This window comes from Oncorhynchus mykiss, chromosome Y (assembly GCF_013265735.2).
Source record: "Oncorhynchus mykiss isolate Arlee chromosome Y, USDA_OmykA_1.1, whole genome shotgun sequence".
Classification (NCBI taxonomy): Eukaryota; Metazoa; Chordata; class Actinopteri; order Salmoniformes; family Salmonidae; genus Oncorhynchus; species Oncorhynchus mykiss.
Genome location: NC_048593.1, coordinates 31,771,832 through 31,789,681, shown reverse-complemented (window position 1 = coordinate 31,789,681; position 17,850 = coordinate 31,771,832). Strand labels below are relative to the sequence as shown.

The 17,850-nt window shown below is 42.8% G+C and overlaps 2 protein-coding genes across 3 annotated transcripts; both read left to right on the top strand.

Annotated features, from left to right (window-relative positions):
* Nucleotides 1-234: 234 nt before the first annotated feature.
* On the top strand, nt 235-11,537 carry sympk (symplekin). Of its 2 annotated transcripts, none has more exons than XM_021591323.2 (27): nt 235-396; nt 622-732; nt 848-913; nt 1,182-1,235; nt 2,083-2,156; nt 2,277-2,403; nt 2,509-2,758; nt 3,396-3,566; nt 3,775-4,014; nt 4,160-4,311; nt 4,405-4,555; nt 4,730-4,958; nt 5,056-5,206; nt 5,749-5,984; nt 6,091-6,172; nt 6,280-6,393; nt 6,474-6,621; nt 6,714-6,874; nt 7,014-7,122; nt 7,236-7,336; nt 7,735-7,825; nt 7,909-8,010; nt 8,148-8,335; nt 10,063-10,239; nt 10,399-10,494; nt 10,609-10,839; nt 11,081-11,537. In XM_021591323.2, the coding sequence occupies exons 1-27, from the start codon at nt 373-375 to the stop codon at nt 11,246-11,248; spliced, it is 3,804 nt and encodes a 1,267-aa protein (XP_021446998.2). In that variant the 5' UTR covers nt 235-372; the 3' UTR covers nt 11,249-11,537. The 2 variants fall into 2 exon arrangements, with proteins under 2 accessions (XP_021446998.2, XP_021446999.2); XM_021591324.2 differs by having other exon boundaries at nt 242-396; nt 625-732.
* A 129-nt stretch (nt 11,538-11,666) lies between these two features.
* On the top strand, nt 11,667-17,783 carry rsph4a (radial spoke head component 4A). The gene is made up of 8 exons (XM_021591319.2): nt 11,667-11,811; nt 11,996-12,100; nt 12,183-12,402; nt 15,998-16,288; nt 16,374-16,823; nt 16,939-17,080; nt 17,218-17,335; nt 17,453-17,783. The coding sequence occupies exons 2-8, from the start codon at nt 12,000-12,002 to the stop codon at nt 17,682-17,684; spliced, it is 1,554 nt and encodes a 517-aa protein (XP_021446994.1). The 5' UTR covers nt 11,667-11,811; nt 11,996-11,999; the 3' UTR covers nt 17,685-17,783.
* The last annotated feature ends 67 nt before the right edge of the window (nt 17,784-17,850 follow it).

Here is a 17,850-nt window from a genome sequence, read left to right as displayed (position 1 = left end):
GTGTACTGTATTTTTTAAATGTAAATATCCCGACAAGTGTTTTTTTTATGTACAGTTTGCAACCCTTTACAAGTTGTATGGATTTTCCTCACGTGTCCTTCTATAGGCTACAATTTTGCACATAAAAACATAAGTAAAACATCTGTATATAATAGGTTCAGGGGTTTAAAATCCTAGATATTTGCCCATTTGTTAGGTAAATGTATCTAGTTATGCGTAAAGGGGAACTTAAAACACCCAACTGTTGTTGCAGCCGATGGAAGCTTTTGTTGCACAGCTGCATTATTAGTACTTCCGCCAAATATGGCGGTGTATTAGCGAAGTTGCGCCCTTGTTACTCGTCACACCAGTGCAAATATTTCATTTTAATTTATGAATAATAAAGGATCTAATAAGGTAATGTGTTTTCCTCATTTTGTGCTGAAATTGTTGTTGTCAGTAAAGTTATTTTGCAGGGCAGGTGACGGCTAACTTCCGTCACCTAACTAGCATAGCCGGCTAACGTTGTGTTTCTAACCAAAGTGCGCCAGGGTTTGCACTTATTTTTGCATCGCATGTAACTAACTAGTAAGTTCATGTAATGTTATTATTTAATTTAACTTTGTTTCCGTGTATATTTAGAAGATGGCCTCAAATAACGGAGAAAGTGCTGGTGTGAGGACCAGTGTGGCATCACAGTTTTTCAATGAAGACGAGGACACGGCTATTGTCGATATGACCACCAGTGAAAAGGTATCCCCGAACAAACCTTGGAATGATTTGGTCCATATTTGAATAAAATCGCGTCAAATTATCTATGTTTGATAGTTCCAACATATGTACCTGATTGTCTGTTCTCAACCCACAGGTTGTTGATCTCCTGAACCAAGCAGCTCTTATTGCTACAGACAGCAAACTCACGGTTCTCAAACAGGTTTGTGATCAGCTCTCTGGCAGGCCAGTATAAGGCCATCAGTAATAAGCTCCTTCAAGGGATCAGATAGGAATGTTAGGACGGCTATACATTCTACCCTTTTCTTCAGACCTGTAATATATATGGGGCGACAGGTAGTCTAGTGGTTAGAGTAGGTAGTCTAGTGGTTAGAATGTACGAATGTTCTTAACTGACTTGCCTAGTTAAATAAAGGTAAAAAATATATTTTTAAATATATAATATTTAAAAGTGTCTTTTCATTATTCAGGTCCAGGAATTGATCATCAACAAGGACCCCTCTTTACTTGACAATTTCTTAGATGTAAGTATGTAGTTATAGATGTATTTTGGTTACCACTAGCCGAGGAACGCTCAGCTCCATTCTCTTGTATTGAGGGCGGAGTTGAGTTTTGATAACTGGTTGCACAATTTGCTAGGAAGAACATTGAACCATCTGTCGATACTTGTAAAAATGTCAATTCTGAAAATGCTTACCTGTACCTATGTTTGTCTTGTATAACTTTTATCGAATACCACTGACTTTTTCCTAATTTGTGTTGCTCAACTGGAGACGTAGTGGCCTTGACACCATGTAAGCTGAGATTCAATTGGCACGTGCACTCGCGCTGAGTTGTCACACATGAGGAAAAAGTCATTGGTTGTATTCAATAAGTTTTTATTAAAAGTAGGAATTTCAGCACCCTGCGAAAGGACTGCGGAGAAACATAGGTACAGTTAAGCTTTTTCAGAATTGTCATTTTACAAGTATTGACTGATGGTGACGCAATGTTGTTGCTAGCAAACCGTGCGACCAACTCCGCCTTGATATAATATAACAAAGTTAAGCGTTTCTGAGCTAGGTTAACACCAGTTGTAAAAGCACTTTTATAAACTGGGTGGTTCGAGCTCTGAATGCTAATTTCGCTGAAAGCTGTGGTATATCAGACCGTATAACCAGTTTATAATAGCAATAAGGCACCTCTGGAGTTTGGGATATATGGCCAATATACCACGGCTAAAGGCTATATCCAGGCACTCTGCGTTGCGTCGTGAATAAGAACAGCCCTTAGCTGTGTTATATTGGCTATATACCACACCCCATCAGGCCTTATTGTTTAAGTGTAAAATGTGTTCTCTCTCTGTCTCTCATTGTCACCCTGTGTCTGTAGGAGATCATAGCCTTTCAAACAGATAAGTCAATGGAAGTAAGAAAGTTTGTCATTGGCTTCATTGAGGAAGCATGGTAAGTGTTCATCAGTCGCACACACACACAAATGTAGAACAGTTGTTAGAATATCAAGTTCACGATAGTCTTGTTCAATAAATGTGATATTTTTAACTTGGGTTGTTTTTGTCTTAACAGTAAGAGGGACAACGAGCTCCTGCTTAAACTGATTGCCAACCTGAACATGCTGCTGAAGGACGAAAGTGTCAATGTGGTGAAGAAGGCTATCCTCACACTCACTCAGCTCTACAAAGTGGCGCTGCAGGTACACACTTTCATTAATCAATGCCTTCTCATTGTTATCCCATTCAACCCATATTATGTACCCATGTGTGTTGCTGTACTGAGGCTTGTTTGTTTTCTATGCCAGTGGTTTGTGCGTTCCAAGACCATGTCAGACATGCAGGAAGCATGCTGGGACATGGTGACTCAGATGAAGGAGGAAGTTCTGGCTATGCTGGAAGTTGACAATGATGGAGTCCGCACTCATGCTATCAAGTTCACAGAGTCTCTCATCATCACTCTTTCACCGAGGACGTCAGACTCTGACACTCCCAAGCGCCAAGAGGGAGACATCAGCCTGGATAAAATCTCCAAAGACCATGCCTATATCCGCTACGGTGAGAGGGGATGATTTTCTTTACCGGGACATTTTAAAGCTTTACATACATACATTTTCAGTTGAGTTTTCCCCCAATGTGTTGTGCAGGATTATAAACTGGGTGGTTTGAGCCCTGAATGCTGATTGGCTGACAGCCGTGGTATATTTAAGCAATAAGGCCTGAGGTGGTGTGGTGTATATGGCCAATATACCACGGCTAAGGGCTGCTGTTATCCTCGACGCATTGCTATTATAAACTATTTATCAACGTAATTATAGCAGTAAAAATAACTTTTGTCATACCTGTGGTATATGGTCTGATATACCACGGCTTTCAGCCAATCATCATTCAGGGCTCAAACCACCCAATTTATAACAGACCGTATGACAAAACATTTATTTTTACTGCTCTAATTATGTTGGTAACCAGTTTATAATAGCAATAAGGCACCTCTGGGGTTTGTGGTATATGGCCAATATACCACAGCTAAGGGCTGTATCCAGGCACTCCGCATTGCTTCGTGCATAAGAACATCACTTAGCTGTGATATATTGGCCATATACCACACCCCCTCGTGCTTTATTGCTTAAATGTAGCATTGCTGTCTCTACATGTCTTGATTCACCTTACACAGTGTCTGCAATGTCTTCCTAAGATACCCTGTGTGGGGAGGGCAAGTCTGCGCTGGAGCAGCTTCTGAAGTTCATGGTCCACCCTGCTATCTCCAGCATCAACCTGACCACAGCCCTGGGTTCCCTGGCCACACTGGCCCGACAGAGGCCTATGTTTATGTCTGAAGTGGTCCAGGCTTATGAGACTCTGCATGGTCAGTATGGTACTACAGTGAGATTAAACACAAGATCTCAAGCTTATGTGTATGATACTTGAAGCAAAGTACATTTTTCTTTCTTTATCGATGCCCTAGAAATTGATCTTGGTCTCCTATTTTGAGTACAGAATCTGATTTTGAGTAAGTGAACTGGATGGAGGTGAAGTTCAGTATAATTTAAATCATATTTCACTTGTTTTTGTAGCCAACCTACCCCCAACACTGGCCAAGTCTCAGGTGAGCAGTGTACGCAAGAATCTAAAGTTACACCTGATGGCAGTGCTCAAGCACCCCTGCAGCCTGGAGTTCCAGGGACAAATCAGCACTCTGCTCCTAGACCTGGGGATGTCCCAGAATGAAATAACCCGTCACACGCCAGCCCCACGTGAACCGCGCAAAAGGCCCCGCCATGAGCCATACACAGAGGGCAAAAAGCTCAAGATTGGTTAGTTGTGAAGATATTGCACCGGTTACCATTCAGACTGATACCTTTTTTAGAAGTACCTAGTTGACTCCCACACCCCATAAATCCAGAATCAACCTGCGGTTCCATATGCTAGATCTGTAATCTAATGTTGTCTTACTTTCAGAGCCCGCTCTTATAGAAGATGATGAAGATAAAGAAGAGCCAGCCCCCCCTTCCATCTCCAAGCCCTCCTCTGTGCCAGTAGTCCAGTCAGCCATCGACCTCACTGCAGAGTTCTTGCGCCCCCTGCTCTCCCCAGAGAACGTGGCCAATCTGGTAAACTGCTGTGGTAGAATGTGATTTATTCATTTTTGACACCTGGAGGATGTGAGGGCCATTCTCATGTTTGTGTTCCTCTTCCACATACAGGTTCTAATCAGCATGGTGTACTTGCCTGATGTCATGCCAGCGTCCTTCCAGGCCACATACACGCCAGTGGAGTCTGCAGGAACAGATGCCCAAATCAAACACTTGGCCAGAATGATGGCCACTCAGATGACAGCAGCGGGAGTTGGACCAGGTTAAAGGGAGAGGGAGAAGGAACTAGAACAATGAAATAAAGATAGCAAAATGACTGAGCATAATGGGCCACCCAATTCACAGATTTCAAACATGGAAATGTTGATTTTCATTTCTGAAAATCTGTTCTCCAAATTCTTAATTCTAATAAAATCTTCTCCAATCTATCCCTTAGGACTGGAGCAGTGCAAAGCACGAGATGAGAAAGCTGGAAAGGAGGAGGGCATGGATGAAGGCATAGGGGAGTCCTCCAAAGACCTGCTCATCAAGCGTAAAGTACCAGTTATGGGTCAAGCCATCTCTGTGGTTGGAGGAGGCTATGGAGATAAGAGCCAAACTGAAACGGGGGAAGCCCCCCAGGTCAAGAGGCTGCCTGAGCCCATCCTCCCCTCCACACAGATCAAGTGAGTCTGAAGCAGTACAACTATCACACATAAAAGCAAACCCAGTACCCTGCCATTTAACCATTCTGACTGTTTCATTTGATTTGATTTTTTTTAGAACACCTGGGACAAGTGGGAAGAGGAAAGTGTTCAGATTAGCTGATGTGATCCAGCCTTTGACAGACACCCAGCTTGAAAAGTTGACCAACATGGCTGTCAAGCGCATCCTGCACTCAGAAAAAGCTATAGCACAGAGTGGGATGGCCCATGTGAGTGTTTCAAAACATTATTCCTCTCCAGTAGAGAAGTAATAAAATGCCTCAATTTCCATAGTAACTAACATCTATAGGAAGAGACAAACATCTTATTTAAGTCTATGATGTAGACATATGTCATATTTGATTGGCCTCGTACACATTTTGCGGATGTTATCGTGGGTGTATCAAAATGCTTATGTTCCTAGCTCCAACCGTGCATTAATATCTAACAATGCATGCAAATCCCCCAAATAAAAATGAAAAAAATCTAGAAATATTAGAATGGTATGGTACTACAGTGAGATTAAACACAAGATCACATACTTATGTGTATGATACCTGAAGCAAGGTTTTTTTTTTGTTATCAATGCCCCAGAAAAGGATCTTGGTCTCCCTATTTTGAGTACAGAATCTGGTTTTGAATAAGTGGTGAACTGGCTGGAGGTGAAGTACAGTATAATTAGTTGTACTGCTTCAAATGAAGAAATCTAGAAATATTAGAACGAGTGATGTCTGAGTCCGGAATATAAATATATATGTGCTCTTCCTGGCAGGTGCGCGTGAAGCTGCTGTCCAGACTTGTGACTCAGTTTGAGGGGATGATGAAGGATGATGTCCTGGAGTTCATTCTGGAGGACATTAGGACCAGGAGCGACCTGGCCTTCTCTCTTCTCTACCAGGAGTATAACACATACCTCAGTCAGCAGCCCACTGGCTTGTTGGACAGCTACGACCACTGCCTTTTCACTCTACTGTCCGGCCTGCAGGAGAAGCCCGAGCAGAGGGATGGGTGAGGACAGTTACGTTGTTCTTCTGTGGACACCAGCTAAAGGGCTCCGCAGTCAAATAGCAATTATCTAATCCACTTTCCTATCCATTTCTATCCCTTCTCCTAGGCTTTTCACAAAGATTGTGCTGGAGGCTCCGTTAATTACAGAGTCTGCTTTGGAAGTAATACGACGGTACTGTGAAGATGAGGTAATGACATTTGATTGGTCTTTTAAACTTGAGCAAATAATTCAACAGACGTACCGGCTCTGTCATCATGCCACTAGTGATTTCCTTTCTGGTTGAATGCGTTTCAGTCGCGGGTGTACCTCGGCATGACTACTCTAAAAGAGCTGATTGTAAAACGGCCCTCAAGGCAGTTCCAGTATCTCCATGTGCTTCTGGATCTCAGCTCACATGAAAAGGAGAAGGTAACGTAGTAAAATGAACAAAACTGAGTCTCTGTTGCTGCTGGCTTGTGTTTTTCTTTCGTTAACTGTTTTCTGTCCAGGTGCGCTCCAATGCACTGTCCTTCATAAAGCGGATGTATGAGAAAGACCAGCTGAGGGACTATATTGAGAAGTTTGCCCTGAACTACATGCAGCTCCTCGTACACCCTAACCCTCCGTCGTTACTTTTTGGGGCTGACAAGGATACAGGTTTGACTTCCAGTTTAACTTTTATACACACACGGCAATGTCTCTCTCTTCCCCACTGACCTAACAATTGTTTGTCCCTCTCACTCCCACAGAGGTGGCCTCCCCCTGGACAGAGGACACAGTGAGGCAGTGCCTGTACCTCTACCTGTCCCTTCTGCCTCTCAACCACCGCCTGGTTCATGAGCTGGCCTCTGTCTACACTGAAGCCATTGCCGACATCAAGCGCAGTGTGCTTCGAGTGATAGAGCAGCCAGTAAGCCCCTTCTTCTTACCCACTCTCTTTAGTTTTGTCTAATTCCTTTCACTCTCCCTGCACCAGTCTTTGGTCCTCTCTGCCGTTTGGCTTGCTTGTCTACCAGTGTGTGTTCGTGAGTTTTCTCCCTGCCCAATAGATCCGTGGAATGGGGATGAAGTCTCCACAGCTTCTGCTGTTGGTTGAAAACTGTCCTAAAGGAGCAGAGACTCTGGTCACTCGCTGCCTGCACATTCTCACTGATAAAGGTAAAGTGTATTTCACTCCACTGCCCAGCTTATTCGCAGATGGTCTGTGTGTTTGGCAAAAGGGAGATGAGACGGGAATGTCAGCTTCTACATGGACTCTTGTCTTTCCTTAGTGCCTCCGTCACCAGAGTTGGTAGAGAGAGTGAGGGACCTGTATCACAAACGAGTGCCCGATGTTCGTTTCCTAATTCCTGTCATCAACGGCCTGGAAAAGGTAAGTTCCTCAAAAAAACAATGGTGTCTTTCTCAAAGTGCTACAATAGGGAGATAACTGTGACATTAAAACAACAGGAGCGGTGTTAATTTGATGAAATCAAATTTTATTGGTCGCTTGTGCCTAGTACAACATGTGTGGACTTTGCAGTGAAATGCTTATTTACAAGCCCGTTCCAACAATGCAGAATTAAAATGTAAGACACGTATTTGCTAAATAAAAAAGGAAACGGTAACAATGGAAACAATAACAAAGCTATATACAAGGAGTACCAGTACCTCGTCAATGTGCAGGGGTACGAGATTGAGGTAACACAGTGTGTACATATGGGTAGGGGTTAAAGTGACTGGGCAATCAGGATATATCATAAACAGAGTTCGCTGTGTTTCTGTGTACAGAAAGAGGTGACCCAGGCTCTTCCCAAGCTTATCAAGCTCAACCCCATTGTGGTGAAGGAAGTCTTCAACCGTCTCCTGGGCACCCAGCATAGTAAGATCCCATCACATCTTACAGTGATTGTATGTCACAAGTGTGAATGACATGTAATAACACTTGTCTTCTCTCGTTACTAGGCGAGGGTAGTTCCTCAATGTCTCCTCTCACCCCTGGCGAGCTTCTAATTTCTTTACACAATGTTGACTCAACAAAGTGTGACATGAAGTCCATCATAAAAGGTAAGTTGTCTTCTACCTAACAACCATTCAGTTTTGTTTTCTCTGGTACACTGTTACACATTGTCACCAGTGATATTTTTCTGTTGGAACATGTCTGAGTTGATCAAAGTGTATTATTTGTGTGTCCATGTCTGCAGCCACCAACCTGTGTTTTGGGGAGAAGAATGTGTACACGTCAGAGGTCCTGGCTGTGGTAATGCAGCAGCTGATGGAGCAGAGTCCTCTCCCCATTCTGCTGATGAGAACAGTTATCCAGTCCCTCAGCATGTACCCCCGCCTGGGAGGCTTCGTTATGAACATCCTGTCCCGACTCATTGTCAAGCAGGTCAGTAAACTAGGAGTGTTTCTCCTACACTGAGCATTCAGTTGCTTAGCACTCAACATTTAGACACAGACTTGATTTGACGGCTTTGCTGTTTAAGAACACAGGATGCCGGTAACCTGCTATATGTTATTATACACTACCGTTCAAAAGTTTGGGGTGACTTCAGAATTTCCTTGTTTTTGCAAGAAAAGCTAAAATAATTGTCCATTAGAATAACATCAATTGATCAGCATTTGTGGGTTCGATTACAGGCTCAAAATGGACAGAAACCAATAATATTCTTCTGAAACTCGTCAGTCAATTCTTGTTCTGGGAAATGAAGGCTATTCCATCTGAGAAATTGCCAGGAAACTGAAGATCTTGTACAACACTGAGTACTACTTCCTCCACAGAACATCGCAAACTGGGTCAAACCAGAATAGAAAGAGGAGTGGGAGGCCCCGGTGCCCAACTGAGCAAAAGGACAAGTACATTAGAATGTCTAGTTTTAGAAACAGATGCCTCACAAGTCCTCAACTGGCAGCTTCATTAAATAGTACCCGCAAAACACCAATCTCAACATCAACAGTGAAGAGGCGACTCTGGGATGCTGGCCTTCTAGGAGCCAGTTCCTCTGTCCAGTGCCTGTGTTCTTTTGCCCATCGTAATCTTTTATTTTTTATTGGCCAGTCTGAGATATGGCTTTTGCTTTGCAACTCTTCCTAGAAGGCCAGCATCCCGGAGTCGCCTCTAAACTGTTGACATTGAGACTGGTGTTTTGTGGGTACTATTTAATGAAGCTGCCAGTTGAGGACTTGTGAGGCATCTGACCAGGGCCTCCCACTCCTCTTTCTATTCTGGTTAGAGCCCATTTGCCCTGTTCTGTGAAGGGAGTAGTACACAGCGTTGTATGAGATCTTCAGTTTCTTGCCAATTTCTCACATAGAATAGCCTTCATTTCTCAGACCAAGAATAGACTGCCGATTTTCAGAAGAAAGATCTTTGTTTCTGGCCCTTTTGAGCCTGTAATCAAACCCACAAATGCTGATGCTCCAGATACTCAACTAGTCTAAAGAAAGACAGTTTTATTGCTTCTTTAATCAGGACAACAGTTTTCAGCTGTGCTAACATAATTGCAAAAGGGTTTTGTAATGATCAATTAGCCTTTTAAAATGATAAACTTGGATTACCTAACACAACGTGCCATTGAAACACAGGAGTGATGGTTGCTGATAATGGGCCTCTGTATGCCTATGTAGATATTCCATTAAAAATCAGCCGTTTGTAGCTACAATAGTCATTTACAACATTAACAATGTCTACACTGTATTTCTGATCAATTTGATGTTATTTTAATGGACAAAATATGTGCTTTTCTTTCAAAAACAAGGACATTTCTAAGTGACCACAAACTTTTATATACTACTATTCAAAGGTTTGTGGTCACTTAGAAGTGTCTTTGTTTTTGAAAGAAAAGCATATTTTGTCCATTAAAATAACATAGAATTGGTCAGAAATATAGTGGACATTGTTAATGTTGTAAATGACTATGCTATATATTTAGATTTGTTTAACACTTTTTTGGGGTTACTACATTATTCCACGTGTGATTTCATAGTTTTGATGTCTTCACTATTAGTCTACCATGTAGAAAATAGTACAAATAAAGAGAACCCCTTGAATGAGCAGGTGTGTCCAAACTTCTGACTGCTACTGTATATACATATGTGTCTCTGTTTGTTGTGCAGGTGTGGAAGTATCCTAAGGTGTGGGAGGGCTTTGTGAAGTGCTGCCAGAGGACCAAGCCGCAGTCCTACAGCGTGCTGCTGCAGCTCCCACCAGCCCAGCTTACCAGTGTGTTTGAGCGCTGCCCGGAGATGAGGGAACCTCTTCTACAGCACGTACACTCTTTTACCCCCCACCAGGTAGCTAGCTAACGTTATCTCTTTATTTTAGTGGGAGACATTTTAAGCTCATACCAATGAAATGCACCAGTGTAAGAAAGTCTATTGTTTATCAAACTGATCCAGTGTCCTTATGTTATCAGTCTCTCATAACAAAACCTTCCCTGGTTGTTGTTACAGCAAGCCCACATTCCCGCCTCCATCATGACAGTCCTGGAGGCCAACAGCAAGCAGCCAGAACCAGAGGCCATGCAGCCTGTAGTATTGGAGAGACAGGTAATGGGCACAAAAACAACAGATGGCTATGTCTGTCACTAACAATTGTCATGTTTAAACTCTGTCTTTTACTTGATTTTGTTCTCTATACCACCCTTCTTTCACTACATACAGGTTGAGACACCCATTGCAACCATCGCAGCCAATGTAACCATTACACCCGTTGCAACCTTCACACCTGTTGCAACCCCTCCAGTACGGGCAGAACCTATTCCAGTACCGCTGAGAGATCCAGAGCCAGCACTCCAGCAGTATCTGCCAAGTAAAAAAGAGGAAGAGGAGCCCATGGAGGAAGGAGAGACGGCCCCCGCTTGTCAAGAGGAAACTGCAGACACCACTTTACAGGTAAGTCGAGACTATTGTCATCCTTTTGTCGCCGTTACAGAAGTTGGTTGTATTTATGTGGAATGTTTTGAAAAGGTGTAGATTGACACAACTGGTGTCTTGCAACTGACAACCAGCAGAATAATCTACAGTCACTGAGCTTCCCCTCAAAATAGCACGTATAAAAGCCATGCTGAAATATTATTACATAAAGATAGTGTGTGTGTATAATATAACTCTAATCAATTATGTTTTCTACCAGGTGGATTTGCCAGTAGTGGAAGAAAACCCCACTCCGGATCCTATAGAGACCGTGGAGGAACCAATGGAGGAGGCACCTACTGAACCTTCAGATGTCACTGACCAATTAAAGGATGTCACCAAAGAAGGTACCACAGAACCTGAGACTGGCACAGGAGATACAGAATGATGTTCCATCTAAGGAGAAGTCATAAAGTAGACTATAATGAACCGTTGCGAAATTGTTTTGACTTCACCTCTGTGTTTGTACTGGCTCTTACCTGTATGAACCTCTTGAACATACACATTCTTGGTCATCCAAAAATATCTATGTTATGTGTCCTTAGTTTTGTATTTGTCGAAATTGCGAAATGCACTGCGGAACTCTAGTCAGGAAAAATATTTACTACAATTTATTTTACTTTTGAAAGTCCTTAATAGAAAATGTATTTGTCATGAAAATAAAAGATTTTTGTTTATTTGTTCCATGTCTTTTTATTGGGCCCTAATTATACAACTAGGTATAGCCAATGTTTACTGATCAACTCTCTGTCAAAGGTGGTCAGTGAATTCAACCTTTTATTTCATGCTTCGATTGAGACAACCTGCAGCAAGATCCTGCATGTCATTACATTTTTAAAGACTGTTAGGAGTGGAGGATATGCTGCGACTGGTGGACATTCTATGCGTGAAGTACCACAGCAACAGTATTGTTTACCCTAGAAACAGGCCGCTGGTAACGTGGACTTTCTGGTAAGGAACTTGGATAGCAACTTTCAAAAGCTATCTGTTGATATTGGCCTTTTTAATGTTTTGGAAAAGTTTTGATTTTGACGCATGATAAACAATCTAAACTTAACCGCGACACTGTGGCGTACTGGGTGTTAGCGAGTTTTCACAACAGGACCGTTTTCTGTTGTGTTGTTGGGAACGAAAGAAATATGGAGTCAGAGGGAGCACCACTGAACAATCAAAGGGAGCAGACATCGATCTGCTTCAAGGCATTTATGCTAAAAAATAGTACACAAAGTAACCTCAACCTGTGAGTATTTGTATGAGTGCCAGGGTGGATGGGTGATGCTAGCGTGTAAGTAAAGTATGACACTCTTCTCTAACCTTTCCAGCTATGACCATTTTGCACGGGTACTGACCAAGGTGATGGATGAGCGCCCAGAAAATGTGGTTGACGTAATTGAAGACATGAGCCATGAGGTGAAGCGGGGATTGCTGCTGGACAAGCAGAGCACATTGAGAGACATACCTCCGTCGCCTGCTGCACAGCTCCTGGCTGAGCAGCAGATGTTGCTGTTTTCACGGGGAGGGGGTGATGATGGTGACCAAGAGGTAAGGTGGCCAGGGCTACGTTCAGTAGCAGAAATGTAATAGAGCGTTCAATTGAACGGAAACGCTGCAGTACTGAATGACCTGTTGAAAAACAAACACACAATATATACAAAAAGTATGTGGACACCCCTTCAAATTAGTGGATTCAGCTATTTCAGCCACACCCATTGCAGACAGGTGTATGGATTTGAGCACACAGCCATGCAATCTCTGGAGCAGTGGAAACATGTTCTCTGGAGTGATGAGTCACGCTTCACCATCTGAGAGTCTATGGATGAATTTGGAGGATTCCAGGAGAACGCTACCTGCCTGAATGCATAGTGCCAACTGTGAAGTTTGTTGGAGGAGGAATAATGTTCTGGGAATGTTTTTCATGGTTCAGGTTAGGCCCCTTAGTTCCAGTGAAGGGAAATCTTAACGCTACAGCATACATTGGCATTCTAGACGATTCTGTGCTTCCAACTTTGTGGCAACAGTTTGGGGAAGGCCCTTTCCTATTTCAGCATGACAATGCCCCCATGCACAAAGCAAGGTCCATATAGAAATGGTTTGTCGAGATCGGTGTGGAAGAACTTGACTGGCCTGCACATAGCCCTGACCTCAACCCCATCAAACACCTTTGGGATGAATTGGAATGCAGACTGCGAGCCAGACCTCACTAATGCTCTTGTGGCTGAATGGAAGCAAGTTCCCTCAGCAATGTTCCAACATCTAGTGGAAAGCCTTCCCAGAAGAGTGGGGGCTTTTATAGCTACAAAGGAGAGGACCAACTCCATAATAATGGCAATGATTTTGGAACTATTTACCACAGCCAAAATGTCTATATTGTACAAAATTAATTGAGGGAAAAAAATGTAATTTTTGGTCTTAATTTAAGGTTATGGTTAGGCATAAGGTTAGCAGTGGGGTTAGGTTTAACATGAGATTTTAAGATACATTTTAGAAATAACTCTTTGTGGCTGTGGTAACCAGTGACGACCCCGATTTAGGTGTCCTGTCCCCGGAAATGTCCCTGGTTAGTCCTCAGAAAGAAAAAAGCAACTGAAGTTAAATTGAGGCTGATATAGCCAGCCTATCAATAATAAAACGCTATATTCGCATGTAAAAATGCTGTATATCCCTGTACCCAACTCGTTTGCTCCAGCGGCTTTGCAGCCGACCTTCTATGAGAACGTTTGGTTAGTGATACATTGTAACCACCGCATGATCAACCATGCCCATGGTCAGAAAGTGCGTCCAACAGCATAGGCTACCAAACGTGGGTAATTAAAAAATTACTAAATAGGCTAAGGTTAATAAAACGATGGAGGGGTAATACATTTTTGTGTTATAATTAATACAAGTAACGTAAACTCGTACATCGCCTTGGTCCGTACAATTGCCCTTATTTTAGCGCCCCAAAAACGTAATACTTCCAGATCAACTGTAATGTCAATACCATTGTAAAGCACAATTTCTCCCCTTTCCAACAAAATCAATTACATGACCTAAACGTTGCCCCTTTCTGCATAATTCAAGCAGGCAATGAGCCCCGTCGGGTCATTATTTTTTTTTTTTTGGGGGGGGGGGGAACTAATGCGTGATGGTGAGAAGGAGAGATGTGTGGGAAAATAGCTTTTTTTCACTCGATCTGCCCAACTTATCGCCTCTAAAATGTAAATAAAACACTATAAAGAGTTTATATAATGTGTCGTTACATACCTATTTGAAGGTTTGTGTCGAATTTGAATCGGGTTTTAGGGCGGTGCTAAAGTGATCTTAGAAGTAAACAGCGGCTTTGAGAATGATAATCGCATGCAATGATAACGAAAAAAATGACTAGGTATACCCCCGTCACTGTCAGTTTCTTGTTTTTAAAGGGTGATAGAAGTGCTACACCTCGTGGAGAGAGATTGTAAGACAGAAATAGTTGCTTTATGCGTACTGTACGTTACGACATGACACGTCCCGATGTAACGGAGAGTCCGTTTTTTCAACTTTTCTCCAATACTATAGAGCCATTACCATGTCGATCAACTCTTGAATAGAAACCTAGTTCACACCCCCGATTTTGACGTCAACACAGTCGCTACAATCCCATTAGTTTCTTTGTTGCCTCGTTTGAATGTTGCGGTTGCGCACATTTGAACTGAATGGGGTGAGTTTACGTTACTTGAAAGTACTCACTGCCGGTCCGCTCATTGGGCACGGGCAGCCGCCTATGGTGGCATATTGATGAGGGTGGCATTTTATGAGCTAAACTAGCCGATATGCACCACCAACAACAACACAAAAAAACTCACATAATTCTGTCAAAAAATAATTACAATTTCTCTCAAACAGTGGCATATGGGCTTTTTAGGTGTGCGCTGATGTCGCCCTGTGACAAGCCGTGACCGCTTGTCCATTCCCAGCGCGCCTCTCCAGGGTGCTGTTGGAGAGATGCATCGCTGCAGCGCTCCACCAACGTTCCGTCAAAAATCTAACATAAATCATGTAGCAGATATAAGATATGGTAGAAATAGTTTGTGACATTTTCATTAGCCTACATGCTGGAGATAAAAATGTATGACAATGTTATGAGACACTTTTTACATCATGCAGGTTTTTCAGATCAAATAGCCTAACCTAAATGGCACTCAATCAAATAAAAAAAGCGATGTCATTTTAACAAACAACATACCCTAAAAACAGCACAGGTCAAAGTAAAATGGACAATATGGAATGGACAATGACAACTGTTGTCCTTGAGTTTCACCCCATTGTCACGATCAGTGTGGTTTCCTGTTTGTATCCATACATTCTTGACAAGCTGATCATAACGAAAAATACAATTATTCTGCATTTCTCGCGAATAGGCTCACTATAACTCCTTATAACGTTTGGTAGCAGATATTCAGAGCTTAAATAGCCAAATTGATTTGTCACAGGAATCAGGACTAATAAAGCCGATGTAATGGCCTGTTTTACAAACGCTGAGCCTATACCACATGGATGGGCATTCATAAAATTAAATTGTCCAGGCTGGACCAGCCTTGATTTGGCCCAAACAGATGTCTATAAATTACTTATTTTCAACTTGCATTCAGAACCAAACATTTGCCTGATTTAAACATCCGGAAAATACATATTTTCAACGTCAGGAAAATGCGTTTTTCAACATCCGGAAAATAAGTATTTTTAACTTTCATTCAGAACCCAAAACGAACCTGATTCCAACATCCGGAAAATACTTATTTTTCAACGTCCGAAAAAGATGCCTTTTCAACGTCCTGGAAAATATGTATTTTAAACATACAGAAAATATATTTTCACCTTTCATTTTGCTTAAAGGGACTATTCCAGGTTTCGGGCAACATTGGTCTGGCAGAACGGCAAGAACCGGCCCTGATAAGTGCTATAGTGAAAATTGATAGTAAAATATAGTTCCATTCCAATGTTTTTTATATATTTCTGCGCAGTGACACCCCTCATTTTCTTTTACAAAATCAGGTCACTGGTAAGAAAACAAATAAGATAGTGGTCCATTCACTTTACCAAAGACTGATCTGGGGATTGGATGAGCAAGTTGTATAGTGTGATCAATAATTATTTCAATGTGCCTATGTCTCATTAGGTAGAAACACCGCTCCCCAATGTGAGTGAAGTTGGCTTCTTACTGGAGCAGGCTGGAGTGGGACTGGGCAGAGAGGAGACGCTGAGGGTTTTCCTGGCACTCAAGCAGTTGGTAAATTCCCAACCACTAGCACGCTGCCGACTCTGGGGTAAAATCCTGGGCACTGAGGGCAACTATCTTGTTGCTGAGGGTGAGTACAGAGATGAGGAGGAAGGGATTAATGAGGAAACAGCGGAAGACGCAGAAGGAGAACCTCGGAATGATGATGAGGAAGCTGAGGTGGTGGAAGTAGTGAGTTAATGAAAAAACCTGTCTATGTTGCTTTCATATTACGTTTCTTCTTTTATGAAAAATGTATAATGACTTTGCTTTTTAGATTGATACACTCCCAAGATCCACTTTCAAGCCGCCACCTGTGGTGCCAAAGGAGTACAACCGCACAGGTGTGAACAAATTCACTTACTTTGTGTGCAGAGAGTCTGGCCTTCGCTGGATGAGGCTGCCCACTGTCACTCCTACCCAGATTACAGCTGCGCGCCACATCCGCAAATTCTTCACAGGGAGACTGGATGCCCCCATTGTCAGCTATCCTCCTTTCCCTGGCAATGAGGCTAACTATTTGCGAGCCCAAATTGCTCGCATCTCTGCCGGCACACAGGTCAGTCCCCTCGGGTTCTACCAGTTTGAAGAGGAGGAAGGTGAGGAGGAAGAGGAGGGAGCCCGGGACAGCTTTGAAGAGAATCCTGACTTTGAGGGTATTCCTGTTCCTGAAATGGCAGAATCTCTATCCACCTGGGTGCACCATGTCCAGCACATTCTCCAACAGGTAACTCTGACTCAAAAACATTCATTTTTTTCTGCATGATTTTGATCAGCCATTTTCAGGTATGCTCCAGACCATTTTTTTTTTGCCCTGTAAATGATCATATGGCCTCTCATAGGGTCGCTGTGTGTGGGTGAACCTGGCTGAGAAGCCTGAGGATGACTTTGAGGAGGAAGCAGATGAAGAGGTGAAGGAGGAGGCTGATGAGCCTGAGCCAGAGGTGGGCCCACCCCTCCTCACACCACTCTCTGAGGATGCAGGTCAGTATATTCTAGTCTGTGTTGGCCTAGGATAAGGTGAAGAGACATTTTCACTCGATTCTGGTAGCATGCTGTCTGTTATAAAACATTTTATGTATTAAACCAATTTTGACTGTTTGCTTGTATGTGCATTTCAGAGATTACCACCACCCCTCCCTGGAGCTCCAAGATGTCCTCCACCCTCATCTCTCAGTTTGCTATTGCAGTGCTACGCTCCAACCTCTGGCCAGGGGCTTATGCTTATGCCAGTGGAAAGTAAGTTTGGGTTCTTTATTTTCTGAATGTTATTCAGGGAATGTTTTGTTATATGTTGTTGTAACTGTGGCATAGACAACATCCCCAATCAAATGTTTTTGTTGTTTCCGAATTTAGGAAGTTTGAGAACATATACCTTGGCTGGGGCTTAAAATTTGCAGGGGAAGCCTACACCCCAACTTTTCCAACAATGCCCCAGCGAGAATACACCAGCGGGCCAGAGATTACAGAGGCCCTGGACCCCAGTCTGGAGGAAGAGCAGGCCCTGAAAGCAGCCATGGAGGAGCAGAAGGCTAACCAAGATGAGACAGAGGGCCTGGGTGGAGATGAAGAGGAGGATGATGATTGAGGAAGACTTTGTAGGAAACAGACACTACATTACAAAATTGAATGTTGACTAAAGCCATAATTTGTCAAGAAAGCACAAATTAAACAATTCGCAGAGCAATGTCCCATGCCTCTTTTTTTTTTACAATCACAAAGCTGTTTTTGAAGATGAACTGAGAAAATTGTGC